This window comes from Bombina bombina, chromosome 5 (assembly GCF_027579735.1).
Source record: "Bombina bombina isolate aBomBom1 chromosome 5, aBomBom1.pri, whole genome shotgun sequence".
In the NCBI taxonomy this organism is placed as follows: Eukaryota; Metazoa; Chordata; class Amphibia; order Anura; family Bombinatoridae; genus Bombina; species Bombina bombina.
In genome coordinates, this window is record NC_069503.1 from 766,832,818 (window position 1) to 766,855,768 (window position 22,951).

General features: G+C 40.4%; 1 protein-coding gene across 2 annotated transcripts in view; it reads right to left on the minus strand.

Moving 5' to 3' along the window:
• The window catches only part of ZNF236 (zinc finger protein 236), a 680,094-nt gene that overhangs the window by 98,798 nt on the left and 558,345 nt on the right, over positions 1-22,951 (minus strand). For both annotated transcript variants that reach the window (XM_053714849.1, XM_053714848.1), the window contains exon 28: positions 16,065-16,249. In XM_053714849.1, coding sequence (XP_053570824.1) covers positions 16,065-16,249 — 185 coding nt within the window. The remainder of the gene's footprint in view (positions 1-16,064; positions 16,250-22,951) is intronic.

A 22,951-nucleotide genomic window follows, 5' to 3' on the forward strand; every position in this document is an offset into this window, starting at 1 on the left:
TAAGGACGTAAGGAGGGCAAGACATGTTGAAGCTAGCTTGCAATGTCTCTGGTCTGTTAGAAATATTCTCATGTCTATGGAGTCTATTATAGTACCCGGGAATTCTATCATGGGATCGAAGAAGACAGAGGAAAGATTACGAATGGTCCACTCTTCGAAAAATTTCTTGGAGCCGCAGCTAGACCTAACGGAAGTGCAATAACTGGAAGTGCTGGTCCAGGAACGCAAACCTTAGGAACTGGTAGTGGTCCTTGAGGATTGATACGTAAAGGGAGCATCCTTCATATCTATCGTGGTCATGAACTGCCCTTCTCAAATGAGGGGAAGAATGGACCTTATTGTCTCCATCTTGAACGAGGGGACATATAAAAACTTGTTTAAGCACTTTAGGTCCAGAATCGGATGGATAGTTCCCTCCTTCTTTGGGACCACTAAAAGGTTTGAATAGTTACCCAAACCTCTCTCTGCGGACAATAACTCCTAAGAGGACAGATCCCGTACGCACCCCAGAAAGGCTTCCCTCTTTTCTGGTCAGGAAGGCAGGTTTGAGAGGAGGAATCTGCCCCTGGGAGGCCGAGACTTGAAACCTATCTTGTAACCCTGAGCTATGACCTCCAGGACCCATGGATCCTGCACATCCCTGAACCAAGTGACTGAAAAGAGAGACAGTTTGCCCCCTACATGATCCACAAGAGGACTGGGGACCACCCATTCATGCTGACTTAAACTCGGCGGGCTTCTTGCTCTACTTGGTTTTATTCCAGAACTGAGCCGGCTTCCAAGAGCTCTTGGTTTGCTCTGGCTTAGCGGAGGACTGCTGACAATGGGCTTTATCAGAACGAAAAGAACGAAAATTGTCCCTTAGACTAGTTCTTATTCTCTTACGGTAGGAGGGCACACTTGCCCCCTGCGACCATGGAGATAATTGAGTCCAGGCCTGGACCAAACAAAATCTTTCCCGTAAAGGGGAGGGAAAGAAGTCTAGACTTAGAAGTCATATCCATCATGACGTCAGCCAGAGCCCGACGGGCCTGAGCAGAAAAGCTGAAGCCTTAGCATTCAGGCAAATAATCTGCTTAATAGCATCACAGATAAAAGAATTAGCAACCCTCAAGGCCGTAATTCTTTCCTGAATAACGTCGAGGGAACCTCTCCACCCCGATCAAATCCTATAAGGAGTCGCACCCGTAGGTAGTTTCTGCGGCAACAGCCGCCGCCGGTTGAAACAAATATCCCGTATGTTGAAACATCTTTCTTAACAGAGTTTCTATATTTTATCCATGAGCTCTTTAAATGAAGAGCTACCCTCAAGCGGGATAGCAGTATGTTTAACAAGGGTGAAGATAGCGCCATCCCTTTTTGGTAGGGAACCCCACAACTCCATTGGGAGTCCAGGACTGGGAAACATTTAAAAAAAGAAGAGGAGGAAGAGGAATCCAATCCTGTCCCATTCATTCTTAATAATGTTCGCCATCTAACAGGAGCAGGGAAGGATAAGGTACCACCCGCTCCCCAAACTCTATCCAATTTAGGAATCAAAGATTCATCAGGCAATTTGGTCTCTGGAACCTCTAAATTCGCCAAAACTTCCTTTAGAAGAAAGCGCAAATTCCTAAAACTAAAGTCTGGTTCCTCCACCCCCGGAGGTTTAGAGACAGCAGACTTAGATCCAGAATGTTCATACTCTGAAGTCTCAGAAAGGACTTCATCCTCGGATAACCTTATAAGATAAATCCAATAAATTATCTGATGTACTCTGGGAAGGAGTGCAATATGTAACCTATCGCTTGCGCTTGGCAGGGCGAGGAAAAGCATTAAAGAATGCAGACACCACCGTCTGAACTGCTCAGTAACGTCTGGGAAAAAAGGCCCAATCCAGATGGAGGATCAGCAATGCTACGGGAAACTGCATGTGTAGAGAGAGAAGAATGTAGGGTACGCACCTCACTGGACGACAACTCCTCAGAGATGGACGGCTCAGTGGTATCAAACATGTTTGATATTATCAAATTATCAAGGCATATGGAACATAATTGAGAGGGCGGATCTAAGGCCTCCTCACAATATGAACAGGAATTACTCTTTAGGAATAGAGGGATTACCCTCTAAAGTAACTTAATCCTCCGTCGCTAGTGCAATAACCGGAGAACTATAGAAAATAAAACAATCTTATTTTATTCACAAAAACGGCACTCTTATACCCCAATGGCTGGGGCATTCCCCACCTCCTTTGACCCAGACAGTACAGAGATTTATGACTCCTCTCTGATACACACCCAGCCAGGAAAGAGGGAATGGAAACTCCATAATGCAGGACCATCTCTGCTATGAGAAAAAGCACTCAAAACTTTAAGCTGCACAGCTCTCAAGATGAAAGTGAAACCTGTATATTTCATAACAGCCTATGAGCCCATAACATCTCACACATAAAAGCAGCATAAAATCAAATTAACATATAAGATTATTCCCAACTGTTCAATAATCCCCCTCAGGAGATATTAACCCTTGATTCTATACAGATAAAAGGAGTCACACCGTGACCCTATCTTCTTGCGTTATCATACATGTATAAAAAATTAAACGATCTTACCAGAATCTATGCCGTGGAACAGTAACACGGTACTTCAAGTTTGATAGATAGTAGCGCTGCTTCTGCCATGGACTTGAGTGAAGAAAGCAGGCAGCAAAACGTCAACGCTGATTGCTTATGGAGCTGTTAATATGAGTCGGGATGGTTTCGCAGAAAGACTCTCCCTGCATCTCTGGACTCTAACTTTAATCCATGCTCTCACTGAGAGGCTGACAGGACTACTTAAAACTCCAGTCCCATCTTGAAGAGTACTACCCTCCATAAGAGACTACTCCGAAATCTTCAGACACTTCTCTGCCAACCTCCTGTGACGAAAGGCAAAGAATGACTAGGGTTATGAAGGAGTGGGGGAGGTATTTAAGCCTTTGGCTAGGGTGTCTTTGCCTCCTCCTGGTGGCCAGGTTCAGTATTTCCCACAAGTAAGGAATGCAGCTGTGGACTCTTCCCATATTAAGAAGGAAAGGAATTCCTGGTTTCTCCCATTCCCGGCTAATAATCACTGTTGCACAGTCTGGCACTGGAAACACCTCCACAGGAAAGGGGACATCAAAGTATCTATTTAATTTACTAGACTTCTTAGGGTTAACAACGATAGGCGTATCAGAGTCGTCCAAGGTAGCTAAAACCTCCTTTAACAAGACACAGAGGTGTTCAAGCTTGATTGGAAAGGAAACTACTTCAGCATCAGAAGAAGGAATTTCACTATCCAAATCTGTACTTCACCCTCAGAAGCCACCGAAGTATCCTCCTCTTCCAACTTATGGGAAAGAGCATAGTAACATAGTAGATAAGGTTGAAAAAAGACTGAAGTCCATTGAGTTCAACCTATACAAATCTAAAATACTTACAAAAAGCTCCAGTTAAGCTTAAATAACCCTACTAAAGGGTGACTCATTTAATACTAGCAGTCATATCCATGAATTTAAATGTAATCTAGGGTATTGGCATTCACTACCTCCTTTGGTAATGAGTTCCACAATTTTATTGCTCTTACAGTGAAAAAACTTTTCCGTTGCAGGAGATTAAATCTCCTTTCCTCCAACCTTAAATTGTGACCTCTTGTCAGAAACAATTTTCTTGGAATAAACAGAGCTTCTGCCATCTCTGAATATGGGCCTTGAATATATTTATATAAAGTAATCATGTCACCTCTCAAGTGCCTTTTTTCTAAAGAAAACAGACCCAGTTTGGCTAGCCTCTCCTCATAGGTTAATTTCCCCAATCCCCTTATTAGCTTTGTGGCCCTTCTCTGAACTTTTTCTAGTTCTGCAATATTTTTTTTTGCGAATGGTCCCCAGAACTGCACTCCATACTCAAGGTGAGGTCTTACCAGGGCTTTATATAGTGACAGAATTATGCTTTCCTCCCTTGAATCAATGCCTCTTTTAATACATGCTAGTATCTTATTAGCCTTTGAAGCCGCTGCCCTGCATTGTGCACCCATCTTTAGCTTGTTATCTATTACTACTCCCAAATCCCTTTCCTCCTCTGTTTGGCGAAGTCTTGTCCCATTTAAAAAATATACGTTGCCTGCTTATTTTTACTTCCAAAATGTAGAACCTTGCATTTTTCCGTATTAAATCTCATTTTCCATTTACTTGCCCATACTTCTAATTTTTGCAGATCCCTTTGTAATGAAAGTTCATGCTGATCTGACCTAATGACCTTACTTAACTTGCTCCAAGTAATTTATAAAAATATTAAAAAGAATGGGGCCCAGTACTGATCCCTGGGGGACTCCACTGATTACCTTTGTCCAATCTGAGTATGATCCATTTACTACTACTCGTTGCTCCCTATCTTTTATCCAGTTATTTATCCATGAGCTAACATTTTCAGCTATTCCCAGTCCCTTAATTTTGTGCATTAATCTCTCATGTGGCACTGTATCAAATGCCTTTGCAAAATCTAAGTATATCACATCAACTGATTCCCCTTTATCTATATTTTTACTTACTTCCTCGTAGAATCAAATTAGATTAGTTTGACATGATCTATTTATCCTAAAACCATGCTGATTAGAACTCATAATCATGTTTACACGAATATGCTCATCAATATAATCCCTTCAAATATCTTCCCCACTATTGATGTCAGACTAACTAATCTATAGCTTCCTGGATCATCCCTGCTTCCCTTTTTGAAGAGTGGCACCACATCAGCTTTACGCCAATCCTGGGGTACCATGCCTGAGGATAATGAGTCTTGAAAAATTAAAAGTAGAGGCTTGTCTATAACAGTGCTAAGTTCCTTTAACACCCTTGGGTGTATTCCATCTGGGCCTGGAGTTTTATTTACCTTAATATTATCCAGTTTTTTCCTGATATCCTCTAAACATAACCCAGTTAATGTAACACACTACAAATACAGTGGCACCACTATGGCAAGCTTTTCTATATTAAAGTTAGCTGACACAATATATAGATCATGTCTTCAGTAATAATAGTAGCAGAAAAGTGGTGCTGTGCCGTATGTAATATACTGAACAATAGAGAGGAAAGAACCTCCCAAAAGACTGCACATATAGCACTCTATGCCTGGACTTGTTTGAAGAGAAATTGGGAAAGTTAAAACATAACTTTTAATAAGATTTTTTAAAATAAAGATTCAAATTAAAATCAAAAGGAAAAAGAAACTGGAGGCCCCTTTCCCCTTATTTATAATTATAAATAGTAATGGTAGGAAAGTGCACAGGTAGGTTAGCTACCTCCAAGACCACTAGATGGAGATTTCACTGACAATAAGGTCACTGGTAGAAAAATATATCTATATCTCTACAGAAATAAGGGAGTGTATGTCTATTAGTTGCCTATTGTTGGGGTAGTTAGGAAGTATCGTGGATTGAGACATAACCCAGTTAATGGTATGGACTGACATGTTCTATTTTGTTCCAAAGTATCATCCAATGGTTCCTCTCGTGTATACTGAAGAAAAAAATCTGGTTTAGTACATCAGCCTTCTCCCTGTCATTATTCATCATGCTACCCTCCACGCATTTTAATGTACCTATATTATTCTTCTTAGATTTTTTGCTATTTATGTACTTAAAGAACCTTTTAGGGTTAGACTTCATTTTTCATTTTCAATTTTGGCTAATTTGATTGCTTTTTTGCATGCATTGTTACATTCCTTATAAATATTGTATGTTGAGTCTGTACTATTTTCTTTCAATAATTTAAATGCCCTACGTTTTTTCCTAATTTCTCTTAACACATTTTTATTTATCCACAACGGCTTTGATTTTTTATTTTTATTTTTATAACCATATGGTATTTGTTGATATGTATATTTATTTAACAAAGTTTTAAATATTATCCATTTATTCTCTGTATTTTTATTAGAGAATACATTGTCCCAACTTATATTATTTAATGATTTCCTTAAATCGTTGAATTTTGCTTTTTTGAAGTTAAAAGTCTTAGCTAAACCTTTAAGACACTGCATATGAAAAGAGATTTCAAATGTGACCATGTTATGATCACTGTTACCCAAATGTTCTTTGACTTCTATGTTTGATATTATATCTGTATTGTTTGATAGCACTAAATCCAATATAGCTTTACTCCTAGTTGGCTCCTCTATTAATTGTGACAAGAAGTTATCCCTGAGAACATTTAAAAATCTATCCCCCTTACCTGAATTACTAGTTTCATTGGCCTCAGCAACCTGGTTAGCCTGAGATGAGTCGGATAGCTTACTGTCTGATTCACAAATCTTCCTCTTACGTCTCCCTTGCAGCATAGGGAAGGCCGCTAGCGCCTCAGATACCGCAGAGGAAACCTGGGCCACAATTTCAACTTTCAAAAACACTCCATCAGGAGATTGTGAGGAAGCGCAGGGCACTGTGTGAGATGATAGCACAGTTTGGGACACTTGTGGAAAAGACTGTGGCATATCCTGAACAGTATCCACTTGAGAGAATGGTGGCTCAGAATCAAACAATCTGTCTTTGTACAATAAAGTTCTTTCAACTCAAGAACCACAAAAAGGCAAAGGTGACTCAACTTGGGCATTCAAACAAAGTTTACACTTCTCAACAGATATAGGCTCTAAGTCCATTTTGCAAGAAAAGGAACACCAATTAAAAAAAAATATTTAAAAAAAAAATATTTAAAAAAAAAACGGTACTGTCTTTTTAAGACTCCTGCTAAGGAGAAAATCAATGCCCGATAATTATGATATGAAAGCAAAACCTTTTTATTTATCAAGAATATATTATTCCCCAATAATTAATACACTACCTCTCTGGCACCCCCTACACCACTGCGGATTCCACCCAGAATGATACCGGGAACAAGCAGGGGCCAAAATGAAGAATAGGACACAGACGTAGTTACACTCTGGAGAAAAAGCGCCAAGTAAAAGTGTGCGCTGCGTCTGGGGAGAAGAAGCCCGCCCCCTATGACGTCATAGCTGTGAATACGGGCTGAATCTAATAGTTTTAAAAAACAGAGTAGAGCATGACTGCAACGCAAGCAGACTACTCCTAAACTGCTTTTGGGTTACTGACTGAGCCACCAATAAAGTTTGTCACCATTAATATGTCTGAAATGTAACAAACACTCTCTCCTAACGTCCTGTCTCACACAATGACCTGCCAGCCTGTCTAATAATTCTGATCTCAGGAAAAAATTTGTCCCAATATGAGGTGCAGAAAATAAAATTCTTAAGTGCCAGGATTCTCTGTTTATAGAAATAAAATGGCACTTACCTGCACCCTTGCCTGTCAGGGAGACAGCACCAGGTATGAGAGGAAGCCACTCCTCACAGAGCCCTGTGAATAAAGGATGAACAGAGTAAGCCTACTTTGGCATACTGTTGAAGGGCAGCAAACTTGTCAGGAAAACGCAGTGAGGCCCACCCCACAAGTTCCCAACTACTTTAAAGCTAGCACAGCCCTACTGAAGAGACTAACATGGAGTACAACTAAACCCAGCTTGTCAGGGAAGATCAGAGCAAACCTGCTCAGGCTTCCAAAATAAAAAAATCTTGATAAAAGTATCTTGTACAGACACCTAAACTTCACCTCCTCCTTGCACGTAAGGCAAAGAGAATGACTGGGAGTTGTGGGAAGGGAAGTGATACTTAACAGTCTTGCTGTGGTGCTCTTTGCCTCCTCCTGTTAGCCAGGAGTGATATTCCCAACAGTAATTGATGATACGTGGACACTCCGGCCTAGATTTGGAGTTCGGCGGTAAAAGGGCTGTTAACGCTCCGCGGGCTTTTTTCTGGCCGCACCATAAAATTAACTCTGGTATCGAGAGTTCAAACAAATGCTGCGTTAGGCTCCAAAAAAGGAGCGTAGAGCATTTTTACCGCAAATGCAACTCTCGATACCAGAGTTGCTTACGGACGCGGCCGGCCTCAAAAACGTGCTCGTGCACGATTCTCCCATAGGAAACAATGGGGCTGTTTGAGCTGAAAAAAAACCTAACACCTGCAAAAAAGCAGCGTTCAGCTCCTAACGCAGCCCCATTGTTTCCTATGGGGAAACACTTCCTACGTCTGCACCTAACACCCTAACATGAACCCCGAGTCTAAACACCCCTAACCTTACACTTATTAACCCCTAATCTGCCGCCCCCGCTATCGCTGACCCCTGCATATTTTTTTTAACCCCTAATCTGCCGCTCCGTAAACCGCCGCAACCTACGTTATCCCTATGTACCCCTAATCTGCTGCCCTAACATCGCCAACCCCTATATTATATTTATTAACCCCTAATCTGCCCCCCTCAACGTCGCCTCCACCTGCCTACACTTATTAACCCCTAATCTGCCGAGCGGACCTGAGCGCTACTATAATAAAGTTATTAACCCCTAATCCGCCTCACTAACCCTATCATAAATAGTATTAACCCCCTAATCTGCCCTCCCTAACATCGCCGACACCTAACTTCAATTATTAACCCCTAATCTGACGACCGGAGCTCACCGCTATTCTAATAAATGTATTAACCCCTAAAGCTAAGTCTAACCCTAACACTAACACCCCCCTAACTTAAATATAATTTACATCTAACGAAATAAATTAACTCTTATTAAATAAATTATTCCTATTTAAAGCTAAATACTTACCTGTAAAATAAATCCTAATATAGCTACAATATAAATTATAATTACATTGTAGCTATTTTAGGATTAATATTTATTTTACAGGCAACTTGGTATTTATTTTAACTAGGTACAATAGCTATTAAATAGTTAAGAACTATTTAATAGCTAAAATAGTTAAAATAATAACAAATTTACCTGTAAAATAAATCCTAACCTAAGATATAATTAAACCTAACACTACCCTATCAATAAAATAATTAAATAAACTACCTACAATTACCTACAATTAACCTAACACTACACTATCAATAAATTAATTAAACACAATTGCTACAAATAAATACAATTAAATAAACTAGCTAAAGTACAAAAAATAAAAAAGAACTAAGTTACAAAAAATAAAAAAATATTTACAAACATAAGAAAAATATTACAACAATTTTAAACTAATTACACCTACTCTAAGCCCCCTAATAAAATAACAAAGCCCCCCAAAATAAAAAATTCCCTACCCTATTCTAAATTAAAAAAGTTACAAGCTCTTTTACCTTACCAGCCCTGAACAGGGCCCTTTGCGGGGCATGCCCCAAGAATTTCAGCTCTTTTGCCTGTAAAAGAATAAATACAATACCCCCCCCCCAACATTACAACCCACCACCCACATACCCCTAATCTAACCCAAACCCCCCTTAAATAAACCTAACACTAAGCCCCTGAAGATCTTCCTACCTTGTCTTCACCATCCAGGTATCACCGATCCGTCCTGGCTCCAACATCTTCATCCAACCCAAGCGGGGGTTGGCGATCCATAATCCGGTGCTGAAGAGGTCCAGAAGAGGCTCCAAAGTCTTCCTCCTATCCGGCAAGAAGAGGACATCCGGACCGGCAAACATCTTCTCCAAGCGGCATCTTCGATCTTCTTCCATCCGGAGCGAAGCGGCAGGATCCTGAAGACCTCCAGCGCGGAACATCCATCCGGACCGACGACTGAACGACGAATGACTGTTCCTTTAAGGGACGTCATCCAAGATGGCGTCCCTCGAATTCCGATTGGCTGATAGGATTCTATCAGCCAATCGGAATTAAGGTAGGAATTTTCTGATTGGCTGATGGAATCAGCCAATCAGAATCTAGTTCAATCCGATTGGCCGATCCAATCAGCCAATCAGATTGAGCTCGCATTCTATTGGCTGTTCCGATCAGCCAATAGAATGCGAGCTCAATCTGATTGGCTGATTGGATCGGCCAATCGGATTGAACTAGATTCTGATTGGCTGATTCCATCAGCCAATCAGAAAATTCCTACCTTAATTCCGATTGGCTGATAGAATCCTATCAGCCAATCGGAATTCGAGGGACGCCATCTTGGATGACGTCCCTCAAAGGAACAGTCATTCGTCGTTCAGTCGTCGGTCCGGATGGATGTTCCGCTCTGGAGGTCTTCAGGATCCTGCCGCTTCGCTCCGGATGGAAGAAGATCGAAGATGCCGCTTGGAGAAGATGTTTGCCGGTCCGGATGTCCTCTTTTTGCCGGATAGGAGGAAGACTTTGGAGCCTCTTCTGGACCTCTTCAGCACCGGATTATGGATCGCCAACCCCCGCTTGGGTTGGATGAAGATGTTGGAGCCAGGACGGATCGGTGATACCTGGATGGTGAAGACAAGGTAGGAAGATCTTCAGGGGCTTAGTGTTAGGTTTATTTAAGGGGGGTTTGGGTTAGATTAGGGGTATGTGGGTGGTGGGTTGTAATGTTGGGGGGGGGGGTATTGTATTTATTCTTTTACAGGCAAAAGAGCTGAAATTCTTGGGGCATGCCCCGCAAAGGGCCCTGTTCAGGGCTGGTAAGGTAAAAGAGCTTGTAACTTTTTTAATTTAGAATAGGGTAGGGAATTTTTTATTTTGGGGGGCTTTGTTATTTTATTAGGGGGCTTAGAGTAGGTGTAATTAGTTTAAAATTGTTGTAATATTTTTCTTATGTTTGTAAATATTTTTTTATTTTTTGTAACTTAGTTCTTTTTTATTTTTGGTACTTTAGCTAGTTTATTTAATTGTATTTATTTGTAGCAATTGTGTTTAATTAATTTATTGATAGTGTAGTATTAGGTTAATTGTAGGTAATTGTAGGTAGTTTATTTAATTATTTTATTGATAGGGTAGTGTTAGGTTTAATTATATCTTAGGTTAGGATTTATTTTACAGGTAAATTTGTTATTATTTTAACTATTTTAGCTATTAAATAGTTCTTAACTATTTAATAGCTATTGTACCTGGTTAAAATAAATACCAAGTTGCCTGTAAAATAAATATTAATCCTAAAATAGCTACAATGTAATTATAATTTATATTGTAGCTATATTAGGATTTATTTTACAGGTAAGTATTTAGCTTTAAATAGGAATAATTTATTTAATAAGAGTTAATTTATTTCGTTAGATGTAAATTATATTTAAGTTAGGGGGGTGTTAGTCTTAGGGTTAGACTTAGCTTTAGGGGTTAATACATTTATTAGAATAGCGGTGAGCTCCGGTCGTCAGATTAGGGGTTAATAATTGAAGTTAGGTGTCGGCGATGTTAGGGAGGGCAGATTAGGGGGTTAATACTATTTATGATAGGGTTAGTGAGGCGGGTTAGGGGTTAATAACTTTATTATAGTAGCGCTCAGGTCCGCTCGGCAGATTAGGGGTTAATAAGTGTAGGCAGGTGTCGGCGACGTTGAGGGGGGCAGATTAGGGGTTAATAAATATAATATAGGGGTCGGCGGTGTTAGGGGTAGCAGATTAGGGGTACATAGGGATAACGTAGGTGGCGGCGCTTTGCGGTCGGAAGATTAGGGGTTAATTATTTTAAGTAGCTGGCGGCGACGTTGTGGGGGGCAGGTTAGGGGTTAATAAATATAATACAGGGGTCGGCGGGGTTAGGGGCAGCAGATTAGGGGTACATAAGTATAACGTAGGTGGCGGTCGGCAGATTAGGGGTTAAAAATTTTAATCGAGTGGCGGCGATGTGGGGGGAGCTCGGTTTAGGGGTACATAGGTAGTTTATGGGTGTTAGTGTACTTTAGGGTACAGTAGTTAAGAGCTTTATGAACCGGCGTTAGCCAGAAAGCTCTTAACTCCTGCTATTTTCAGGCGGCTGGAATCTTGTCGTTAGAGCTCTAACGCTCACTTCAGAAACGACTCTAAATACCGGCGTTAGAAAGATCCCATTGAAAAGATAGGATACGCAAATGGCGTAGGGGGATCTGCGGTATGGAAAAGTCGCGGCTGAAAAGTGAGCGTTAGACCCTTTAATCACTGACTCCAAATACCAGCGGGTGGCCAAAACCAGCGTTAGGAGCCTCTAACGCTGGTTTTGACGGCTACCGCCGAACTCCAAATCTAGGCCTCCGTGTCTTAAGAAAGAAACACTCATTGTCTTCTTGAAGGACATGTATTAAAAATATAAAAGACACAATGACTGATAGAAAAGGCTATATTTCTTTTAACAGAACAAATCCCTTTTTATTAAAAAAGAAAAGAAAATTGTGTCATTTTTTATTCCAAGCATAGATATCTGGATAAATGCTATAAAAAATAGGAAAATATATAGTTCTCATAAAAAAATATACCACATAGAGAAAAAAGGGATAGTTTAGAGCATTGCTTGAAGTTCTCCTTCAATTTGATTGCGATCCAATCACAATTTATTCAAATGGTTCACTATTTAGTTCAAATCTTTGAGTTCTATTATCTACAATGTAATTGCACAATGGCATGATCAGTTGCAAGCAACTTCATTCTAATTCAGAATTTTAGAGGTTTTGAAATGTGAAAATTCTTGTAAGAACTGCAGAAGCTATATCACATACCATATTTGCCATGATATGAAATATATCTCAAAGAACTGAGATACAACATATTAACCCATGCTTCAACATATTTAAACCATATTGTCACAGCATATTTTACATGTTCTTGTAGGAAAAATAAATGATAATAAATATATGATTTCTCTACGTAAAACTGCACACCTTTTAATCTTCAATTTGATTAAATGATGTACCCTAAATAATTATTGTGATTATTAAAAAAAAAAAAAAAAAAAAAAAAGCTTTATGAACTTAATAAACTTCACAGTCTGTGAGCATTTTTTTTGTTAGATTTGTATAGATTGAACTTGATGGACTTTGGTCTTTTTTCAACCTCATCTACTATGTTACTATGCTACCAGGTGGTGTTGCCAACTATGTACTAATAAACAGCTTTTTCTGTAGCCTCAAATTATATTTCCTAGATACTAGATACAATGGCAACTTGATTAAATGTTCTTACCACAAGCGTCTTTGAATTAGTGCTAATGTCTTCAGTGGTTCAGAGACTATGATTCCACTTAAGAAGGCTTACTACAAATAAAATCTAGCAAGCTGTGCTAATTAAGAACTCCTTGCAAATGCTATTTTCAGGGACATATTGAGCAATTAATTTACGTTCAGTGACTGTTTTTCCCAGAATATGATCCATTACTTTATTTTATATCAACAGTATCCAAAATGTTATAGAGAAAACAGTTAAAGTAAATTGATTCTGCATGATAATTTGGATTCAGTGAAGACATATTCATTTTCTTTATGTATCGTCACGTTAGCTAGATACAGCTAGGCATGAGGAGCAATGCATGGCAGGAAATAGTGGCGCTATCTAGTGCTCTTGCAAATGGATAATCATTTTGCGAAACTGCTGCCGTATAGTGCTTTAGAAATGGGCCGCCTCCTAAGCATACATCCCTGCTTTTAAACAAAAGATACCAAGAGAAAGAAGAAAGATTGATAATAGAAGTAAAGTAGAAATTGCCTGCTCTTTCTGAATCATTAATTTTTTTTTTACATTTTATAACCCTTTAAATCAATTTGATTTAAATCAAATCCACCCTGGTTCCAAATGATTAACAATGAATGCTTTTGTTGTTAATAAACATAAAAAAAAACTAAGGCAGACATTGCCACCCATCAGAACACCCATGAAATAAACATTACATGGTTTTTGTGGGGTTTTGAACCTGTTCCAATCCGTACCCCTTATTATCTTGCAATTAGACACTGGTATTTCAAGCAGCTTGTCATACTTACAAAATCAAACTCAATTACATTCAAAACCAACACAATGGAAGTGTAGAAAAACCATCTGTGTATGTTTTGAGTGCCATTTAATGTTTTGATGCATGATCCGTTTGTGTTACTTAACACTATTATTTAAAAAAATAAAAAATCACGTAAATGTTCATTTATGATTGCAATTGTTTGGATGTTTAAAAATGTAATTATAAAATGAATGGAAATTATATAAATATTGATTGCACAGCATTAACCCCTTAACAACACAAATTCACCCTGTAGACCGTGTGTCCTTAAAGGGATAGTAAACCCACATTTTTTCTTTCATGATTCAGATAGAGCATGCAATTGTAAGTAACTTTCTGATTTACTCCTATTATCAATTTTTCTTCCTTATCTTGGTATCTTTATTTGAAAAGCAGAAATGTATGTTTAAGAGCCGGCCCATTTTGGGTTCAGAACCTGGGTTGCACTTGCTGATTGGTTAGTTACATTTAGCCACCAATAAGCAAGTGCAACCCAGGTACTGAACCAAAAATGTGCCGACTCTTAAACATATATTTCTGCTTTTTAAATAAAGATACCAAGAGAAGGAAAAAAACTTGATAATAGCGGCCGATTTATTAATGTCTGGCGGACATGATACGCTGTAGTGTATCATGTCCGCCAGACATCGCTGAATGCAGACAGCATATGCTGTTGGCATTTAACATTGCACAAGCAGTTCTGGTGAACTAATAGTCCAATGCCGCCCCATGCAGATCCACGGCCAATCGGCTGCTAGCAGGGGGTGTCAATCAACCCAATCGTATTCGATCTGATGGATTGATGTCCGCAGCCTCAGAGGTAGCGGAAAGTTAAGGAGCAGCGGTCTTAAGACTGCTGCTTCTAAACTCCTGTTTCCGGCGGGCTTGAAGGCTCCTGCGGAAACAGGGGTATTTGCCCCCATTCGGGCCATGATAAATCGGCCCCTAGGAGTAAATTAGAAAGTTGCTTAAAATTGCACGCTCTATCTGAATCATGGAAATTGGGTTTACTATCCCTTTTAAGTTTTTAGCCCTGTAATAGCACAGGTTTTGACAGCTGTAACAAATACTATTACTACATGACTCACTCCCTGTTGCATTTGTAAATAGCAGCTGTAGGCAGGACCTGCACTATTTAACCCATTAGAGTAAAAACAATAGCTGACGTACAGGGTACACTGATATTAAGAGTAAAGTTAAACATTTATTTTTAGGAAGACATCATCAATGCTGTTGTGGTTTACTTTTGCTTGGGCCTTGCATAATTTGTTTCCATCAAAGGCCTAGTTTCCATTACTGTTACAAACTGGGTAAACTGGTGATAACAAGTATCTCCTTTAAAAGGATGTTAAACAGACAGACAAACCTCTCTAACTGCTCCTCAGTCCCAAACATTTTTTTCCAATCACTTCTGTAGCGCTCACCTCACAACACAATTAAAATGTATAAAAATTCATGCGAATTAAAAGTTGTTGTTATTTTAATATTGTTATGCACTGATTCTACAATGTATGTTTATTGTCTATTTAAAGGACTAATAAATACAGTATAATTGCATAATCATTAAATGAATAATAAAAAAGACAAATCAATAGCACTTACATTTCAGATAAGTAGATTTTAGTTTTCAGTTAGTTACATTTTCCTTCCCCTGCGTCATGTGACAGCCATCAGCAAATCACAAAATGCATTGACATACATATACTTGAATTCTTGCACATGTTTAGGGGACACTAAACCCAAAAATTGTCTTTCATGATTCAGGTAGAGGATACAATTTTAAACAATATTCCAATTTACTTCTATTATCTAATTTGTTAATTCTTTAGATATCCTTTGTTGAAGAAATAGCAATGCACATGGGTGAATAAATCACACGAGGCATCTTTGTTCAGCCATCAATCAGCAGCTACTGAGCCTATCTATATATGCTTTTCAGCAAAGGATATCAAGAGAATGAAGCACATTGGATAACAGTAGTAAATTATAAAGTTGTTTAACATTACATGCTCTTTCTAAATCATGAAAGAAAAAATGTGGGTTTCATGACCCTTTAGTAAGAGCAGCTGCATCAGAAAGTGTGCATATAAAAAATATTATGCACATTTTGATAATGGAAGTGAATTGAAAAGTTATTTACAATGGTGTTCTCTATCTGAATCATGAAAGAGTCATTTTTACTTTAGTGTACCTTTAATAAAGAACTATACATTTTCAATTCTATTTAATTTTATTTCATCATTTTAATTTAAATACATTTAATTTCTAAATTCAAATCTGTTATTTGTTACATGCATCCATACCTGTGAAGTGATATTAAGAGTGACTGCATCCAGTCCTCCAGACAGCATGCCCTGTGTGTCAGCAAGTGTTAGGGTAACACTACCATCTCCCCCAACTCCAGACGACATAACTAAATTTTGAGTAGTTATGGGGGCCTGCGTCATTGAAGTTGTACAAGGAAGACTGCCAGTGGATGTTGTTAATTCTGATATAAAATAAAAGAAGAAAACCATTCACATTAAATGTTCTCTTATCAACTTAACCCTTTAATCTCAGAAGACTGTATGGAAGCAAATGAGTTAAAAGATATGCAATAGGCGAGGCCATTAAAGAGAAGTGGTTCCATGAGTCAGTGAGTTTATCAAGGACGAAATAATGAAACACAAGAACAGAAGAATCCATTACAGTAAAAACTGATATTCAAAATAATGTGGAGGTCTTTGAAGCTACGTTCTCATTATGTGCATTATGTATCTAGAACAACACTATTTACAACTCATATATAGCAGAAAATCTTACAACTGTTCGCATAACCAGCAGGTGAGCAGCTGATTAAATAACAGTGAAGTAACTTCAACCATTTCACACAAAATGCTAGTTTACAAGTGGAGTGCAATTTAGCGTTTCTGCTAGAGCTTAAACTATCTCAACCGCGGTAACTTCTCCCATAGACTTCAAACTGCCAAAAAAAACCCATAATTTATGCTTACCTGATAAAGTCATTTCTTTCATGGTGGTGAGAGTCCATGATTCATTACTCTTAGGGATTACTCTTCTCTACCACTCCCGAACCATAAGAACTCTATAAAACCCCTCCAACCTTACAAGTACCTCAGTCTAATGTATAGCCGAGCACAAAGAGGAAGGAAAAGTAATAAGAGCCAACAAAATGGAGAAGTGAAAAAAGATGTGCGCAAAAAAGGAAAAAAAACAACTCAGAAAAAAACAGGGTTTGGTCTCATGGGCTCTCACCACCATGAAAGAAATTAATTTATCAGGTAAGAATACCCAAGCTGTGGAGTCCACGAGTAATAACAAAAAAGGGTGGGATCTAAGAGAAACTAAATCCACAACCCCAACAGAGCCTAAAAAAGGCAATAAAGAATAACAAACAGGCAAAAATAAATCAACCTGAGACAACTGCCTGAAGGACACCCTACCAAAGGCTGCTTCAGAAGAAGCAAGACCATTAAAATGGTAGAAGGAATATGCAAAGACTAAATAGCTAACTAGCAAAAATTGGTCCACTGATAAAACATTGTAAAAACACTTGAAGTGGCAACTGGTTTGAAAAAATGAGCAGAAAGCTACCTCCAAGAAAACTCTATGAATCAAATGCTTCAACCAAGAAGCCAAAGAAACAGCAGAAACTCTCTGAACTTCCTAGAACCATCCTAGAACCAGCAAAAGGAACAAACTAAAAGTTTGCCTGAGAACACTAACACTACAAAAACATAATTTATGCTTACCAGATAAATTCCATTCCTTCCAGGATAGAGAGAGTCCATGGCTTCATTCCTTACTGTTGGGAAATACAACACCTGGCCACCAGGAGGAGGCAGACACCCCACCCAAAGGCTTAAATATCCCTCCCACTTCCTCATTACCCCAGTCATTCTGCCGAGGGAACAAAGAAAAGTAGGAGAAATATTAGGGTATAAATTGTGCCAGAAGTATAAAATAAATAATAGGGGGCCGCCCATAGATAAGAAAAAACGTGCGGGGGCCGGGGACTCTCCCTATCTGTAAGGAAAGGAATTTATCTGGTAAGCATAAATTATGTTTTCCCTCCTAAGATAGGGAGAGTCCACAGCTTTATTCCTTACTGTTGGGAAAACTATACCCAAGCTCCAGTGGACACTGAATGAATAACATGAGGGCACAAAAAGGAAGAGGCGGACCCTATTCTGAGGGCACCACAGCCTGCAAAACTTTTCTACCGAAAGCTACTTCAGCCAAAGTTGTAAAATTTTGAAAAAGTATGTAAAGAGGACCAGGTAGCCGCCTTACAAATCTGATCCATAGTGGCCTCGTTCTTAAAGGCCAAAGAGGAAGCCACTGCTCTAGTGGAATAAGCCGTTATCCTCTCAGGAGGACGATGTCCTGCTGTCTCATAAGCTAAGAGGATGACACTCCTTAAAGGGACAGTATACACTCATTTTCAAATAACTGCATGTAATAGACACTACTATAAAGAATAAGATGCACAGATACCGATATAAAAATCCAGTATAAAATGGTTTAAAAACTTACTTAGAAGCTGTCAGTTTAGCTCTGTTGAAAAGGCAGTTGGAAAGCCCACTGCAAGTGGGAAATAAGACAATCCCCCTCCCCCTTCTTTTGCATATGAAAAAACCCTTTACACCAGAGCTTTCCAAACTTTTCATGTTGGTGACACACTTTGCAGACCTACATCATTTCACGACACAGTAATTCAGTTGTACTAGCAAAAACAGAATTTATGTTTACCTGATAAATTACTTTCTCCAACGGTGTGTCCGGTCCACGGCGTCATCCTTACTTGTGGGATATTCTCTTCCCCAACAGGAAATGGCAAAGAGCCCAGCAAAGCTGGTCACATGATCCCTCCTAGGCTCCGCCTACCCCAGTCATTCGACCGACGTTAAGGAGGAATATTTGCATAGGAGAAACCATATGGTACCGTGGTGACTGTAGTTAAAAAAATAAATTATCAGACCTGATTAAAAAACCAGGGCGGGCCGTGGACCGGACACACCGTTGGAGAAAGTAATTTATCAGGTAAACATAAATTCTGTTTTCTCCAACATAGGTGTGTCCGGTCCACGGCGTCATCCTTACTTGTGGGAACCAATACCAAAGCTTTAGGACACGGATGAAGGGAGGGAGCAAATCAGGTCACCTAAATGGAAGGCACCACGGCTTGCAAAACCTTTCTCCCAAAAATAGCCTCAGAAGAAGCAAAAGTATCAAACTTGTAAAATTTGGTAAAAGTGTGCAGTGAAGACCAAGTCGCTGCCCTACATATCTGATCAACAGAAGCCTCGTTCTTGAAGGCCCATGTGGAAGACACAGCCCTAGTGGAATGAGCTGTGATTCTTTCGGGAGGCTGCCGTCCGGCAGTCTCGTAAGCCAATCTGATGATGCTTTTAATCCAAAAAGAGAGAGAGGTAGAAGTTGCTTTTTGACCTCTCCTTTTACCGGAATAAACAACAAACAAGGAAGATGTTTGTCTAAAATCCTTTGTAGCATCTAAATAGAATTTTAGAGCGCGAACAACATCCAAATTGTGCAACAAACGTTCCTTCTTTGAAACTGGTTTCGGACACAGAGAAGGTACGATAATCTCCTGGTTAATGTTTTTGTTAGAAACAACTTTTGGAAGAAAACCAGGTTTAGTACGTAAAACCACCTTATCTGCATGGAACACCAGATAAGGAGGAGAACACTGCAGAGCAGATAATTCTGAAACTCTTCTGGCAGAAGAAATTGCAACTAAAAACAAAACTTTCCAAGATAATAACTTAATATCAACGGAATGCAAGGGTTCAAACGGAACCCCCTGAAGAACTGAAAGAACTAAATTGAGACTCCAAGGAGGAGTCAAAGGTTTGTAAACAGGCTTAATTCTAACCAGAGCCTGAACAAAGGCTTGAACATCTGGCACAGCAGCCAGTTTTTTGTGAAGTAACACCGACAAGGCAGAAATCTGTCCCTTCAGGGAACTTGCAGATAATCCTTTTTCCAATCCTTCTTGAAGGAAGGATAGAATCCTAGGAATCTTAACCTTGTCCCAAGGGAATCCTTTAGATTCACACCAACAGATATATTTTTTCCAAATTTTGTGGTAAATCTTTCTAGTTACAGGCTTTCTGGCCTGAACAAGAGTATCGATAACAGAATCTGAGAACCCTCGCTTCGATAAAATCAAGCGTTCAATCTCCAAGCAGTCAGCTGGAGTGAAACCAGATTCGGATGTTCGAACGGACCCTGAACAAGAAGGTCTCGTCTCAAAGGTAGCTTCCAAGGTGGAGCCGATGACATATTCACCAGATCTGCATACCAAGTCCTGCGTGGCCACGCAGGAGCTATCAAGATCACCGACGCCCTCTCCTGATTGATCCTGGCTACCAGCCTGGGGATGAGAGGAAACGGCGGGAACACATAGGCTAGTTTGAAGGTCCAAGGTGCTACTAGTGCATCCACTAGAGCCGCCTTGGGATCCCTGGATCTGGACCCGTAGCAAGGAACTTTGAAGTTCTGACGAGAGGCCATCAGATCCATGTCTGGAATGCCCCACAGCTGAGTGACTTGGGAAAAGATTTCCGGATGGAGTTCCCACTCCCCCGGATGCAATGTCTGACGACTCAGAAAATCCGCTTCCCAATTTTCCACTCCTGGGATGTGGATAGCAGACAGGTGGCAGGAGTGAGACTCCGCCCATAGAATGATTTTGGTCACTTCTTCCATCGCTAGGGAACTCCTTGTTCCCCCCTGATGGTTGATGTACGCAACAGTTGTCATGTTGTCTGATTGAAACCGTATGAACTTGGCCCTCGCTAGCTGAGGCCAAGCCTTGAGAGCATTGAATATCGCTCTCAGTTCCAGAATATTTATCGGTAGAAGAGATTCTTCCCGAGACCAAAGACCCTGAGCTTTCAGGGATCCCCAGACCGCGCCCCAGCCCATCAGACTGGCGTCGGTCGTGACAATGACCCACTCTGGTCTGCGGAATGTCATCCCTTGTGACAGGTTGTCCAGGGACAGCCACCAACGGAGTGAGTCTCTGGTCCTCTGATTTACTTGTATCTTCGGAGACAAGTCTGTATAGTCCCCATTCCACTGACTGAGCATGCACAGTTGTAATGGTCTTAGATGAATGCGCGCAAAAGGAACTATGTCCATTGCCGCTACCATCAACCCGATCACTTCCATGCACTGAGCTATGGAAGGAAGAGGAACGGAATGAAGTATTCGACAAGAGTCTAGAAGTTTTGTTTTTCTGGCCTCTGTCAGAAAAATCCTCATTTCTAAGGAGTCTATTATTGTTCCCTGTGAGCCCTTGCTTGAGGAAGGGACGACGCTTGAATCAGAATGTCGTCCAAGTAAGGTACTACAGCAATGCCCCTTGGTCTTAGCACAGCTAGAAGGGACCCTAGTACCTTTGTGAAAATCCTTGGAGCAGTGGCTAATCCGAAAGGAAGCGCCACGAACTGGTAATGTTTGTCCAGGAATGCGAACCTTAGGAACCGATGATGTTCCTTGTGGATAGGAATATGTAGATACGCATCCTTTAAATCCACCGTGGTCATGAATTGACCTTCCTGGATGGAAGGAAGAATAGTTCGAATGGTTTCCATCTTGAACGATGGAACCTTGAGAAACTTGTTTAAGATCTTGAGATCTAAGATTGGTCTGAACGTTCCCTCTTTTTTGGGAACTATGAACAGATTGGAGTAGAACCCCATCCCTTGTTCTCTTAATGGAACAGGATGAATCACTCCCATTTTTGACAGGTCTTCTACACAATGTAAGAATGCCTGTCTTTTTATGTGGTCTGAAGACAACTGAGACCTGTGGAACCTCCCCCTTGGGGGAAGTCCCTTGAATTCCAGAAGATAACCTTGGGAGACTATTTCTAGCGCCCAAGGATCCAGAACATCTCTTGCCCAAGCCTGAGCGAAGAGAGAGAGTCTGCCCCCCACCAGATCCGGTCCCGGATCGGGGGCCAACATTTCATGCAGTCTTGGTAGCAGTGGCAGGTTTCTTGGCCTGCTTTCCCTTGTTCCAGCCTTGCATTGGTCTCCAAGCTGGCTTGGCTTGAGAAGTATTACCCTCTTGCTTAGAGGACGTAGCACCTTGGGCTGGTCCGTTTCTACGAAAGGGACGAAAATTAGGTTTATTTTTTGCCTTGAAAGGCCGATCCTGAGGAAGGGCGTGGCCCTTACCCCCAGTGATATCAGAGATAATCTCTTTCAAGTCAGGGCCAAACAGCGTTTTCCCCTTGAAAGGAATGTTAAGTAGCTTGTTCTTGGAAGACGCATCAGCCGACCAAGATTTCAACCAAAGCGCTCTGCGCGCCACAATAGCAAACCCAGAATTCTTAGCCGCTAACCTAGCCAATTGCAAAGTGGCGTCTAGGGTGAAAGAATTAGCCAATTTGAGAGCATTGATTCTGTCCATAATCTCCTCAAAAGGAGGAGAATCACTATCGACCGCCTTTATCAGATCATCGAACCAGAAACATGCGGCTGTAGCGACAGGGACAATGCATGAAATTGGTTGTAGAAGGTAACCTTGCTGAACAAACATCTTTTTAAGCAAACCTTCTAATTTTTTATCCATAGGATCTTTGAAAGCACAACTATCCTCTATGGGTATAGTGGTGCGTTTGTTTAAAGTGGAAACCGCTCCCTCGACCTTGGGGACTGTCTGCCATAAGTCCTTTCTGGGGTCGACCATAGGAAACAATTTTTTAAATATGGGGGGAGGGACGAAAGGAATACCGGGCCTTTCCCATTCTTTATTAACAATGTCCGCCACCCGCTTGGGTATAGGAAAAGCTTCTGGGAGCCCCGGCACCTCTAGGAACTTGTCCATTTTACATAGTTTCTCTGGGATGACCAACTTGTCACAATCATCCAGAGTGGATAATACCTCCTTAAGCAGAATGCGGAGATGTTCCAACTTAAATTTAAATGCAATCACATCAGGTTCAGCCTGTTGAGAAATGTTCCCTGAATCAGTAATTTCTCCCTCAGACAAAACCTCCCTGGCCCCATCAGACTGGGTTAGGGGCCCTTCAGAAATATTAATATCAGCGTCGTCATGCTCTTCAGTATCTAAAACAGAGCAGCCGCGCTTACGCTGACAAGTGTTCATTTTGGCTAAAATGTTTTTGACAGAATTATCCATTACAGCCGTTAAT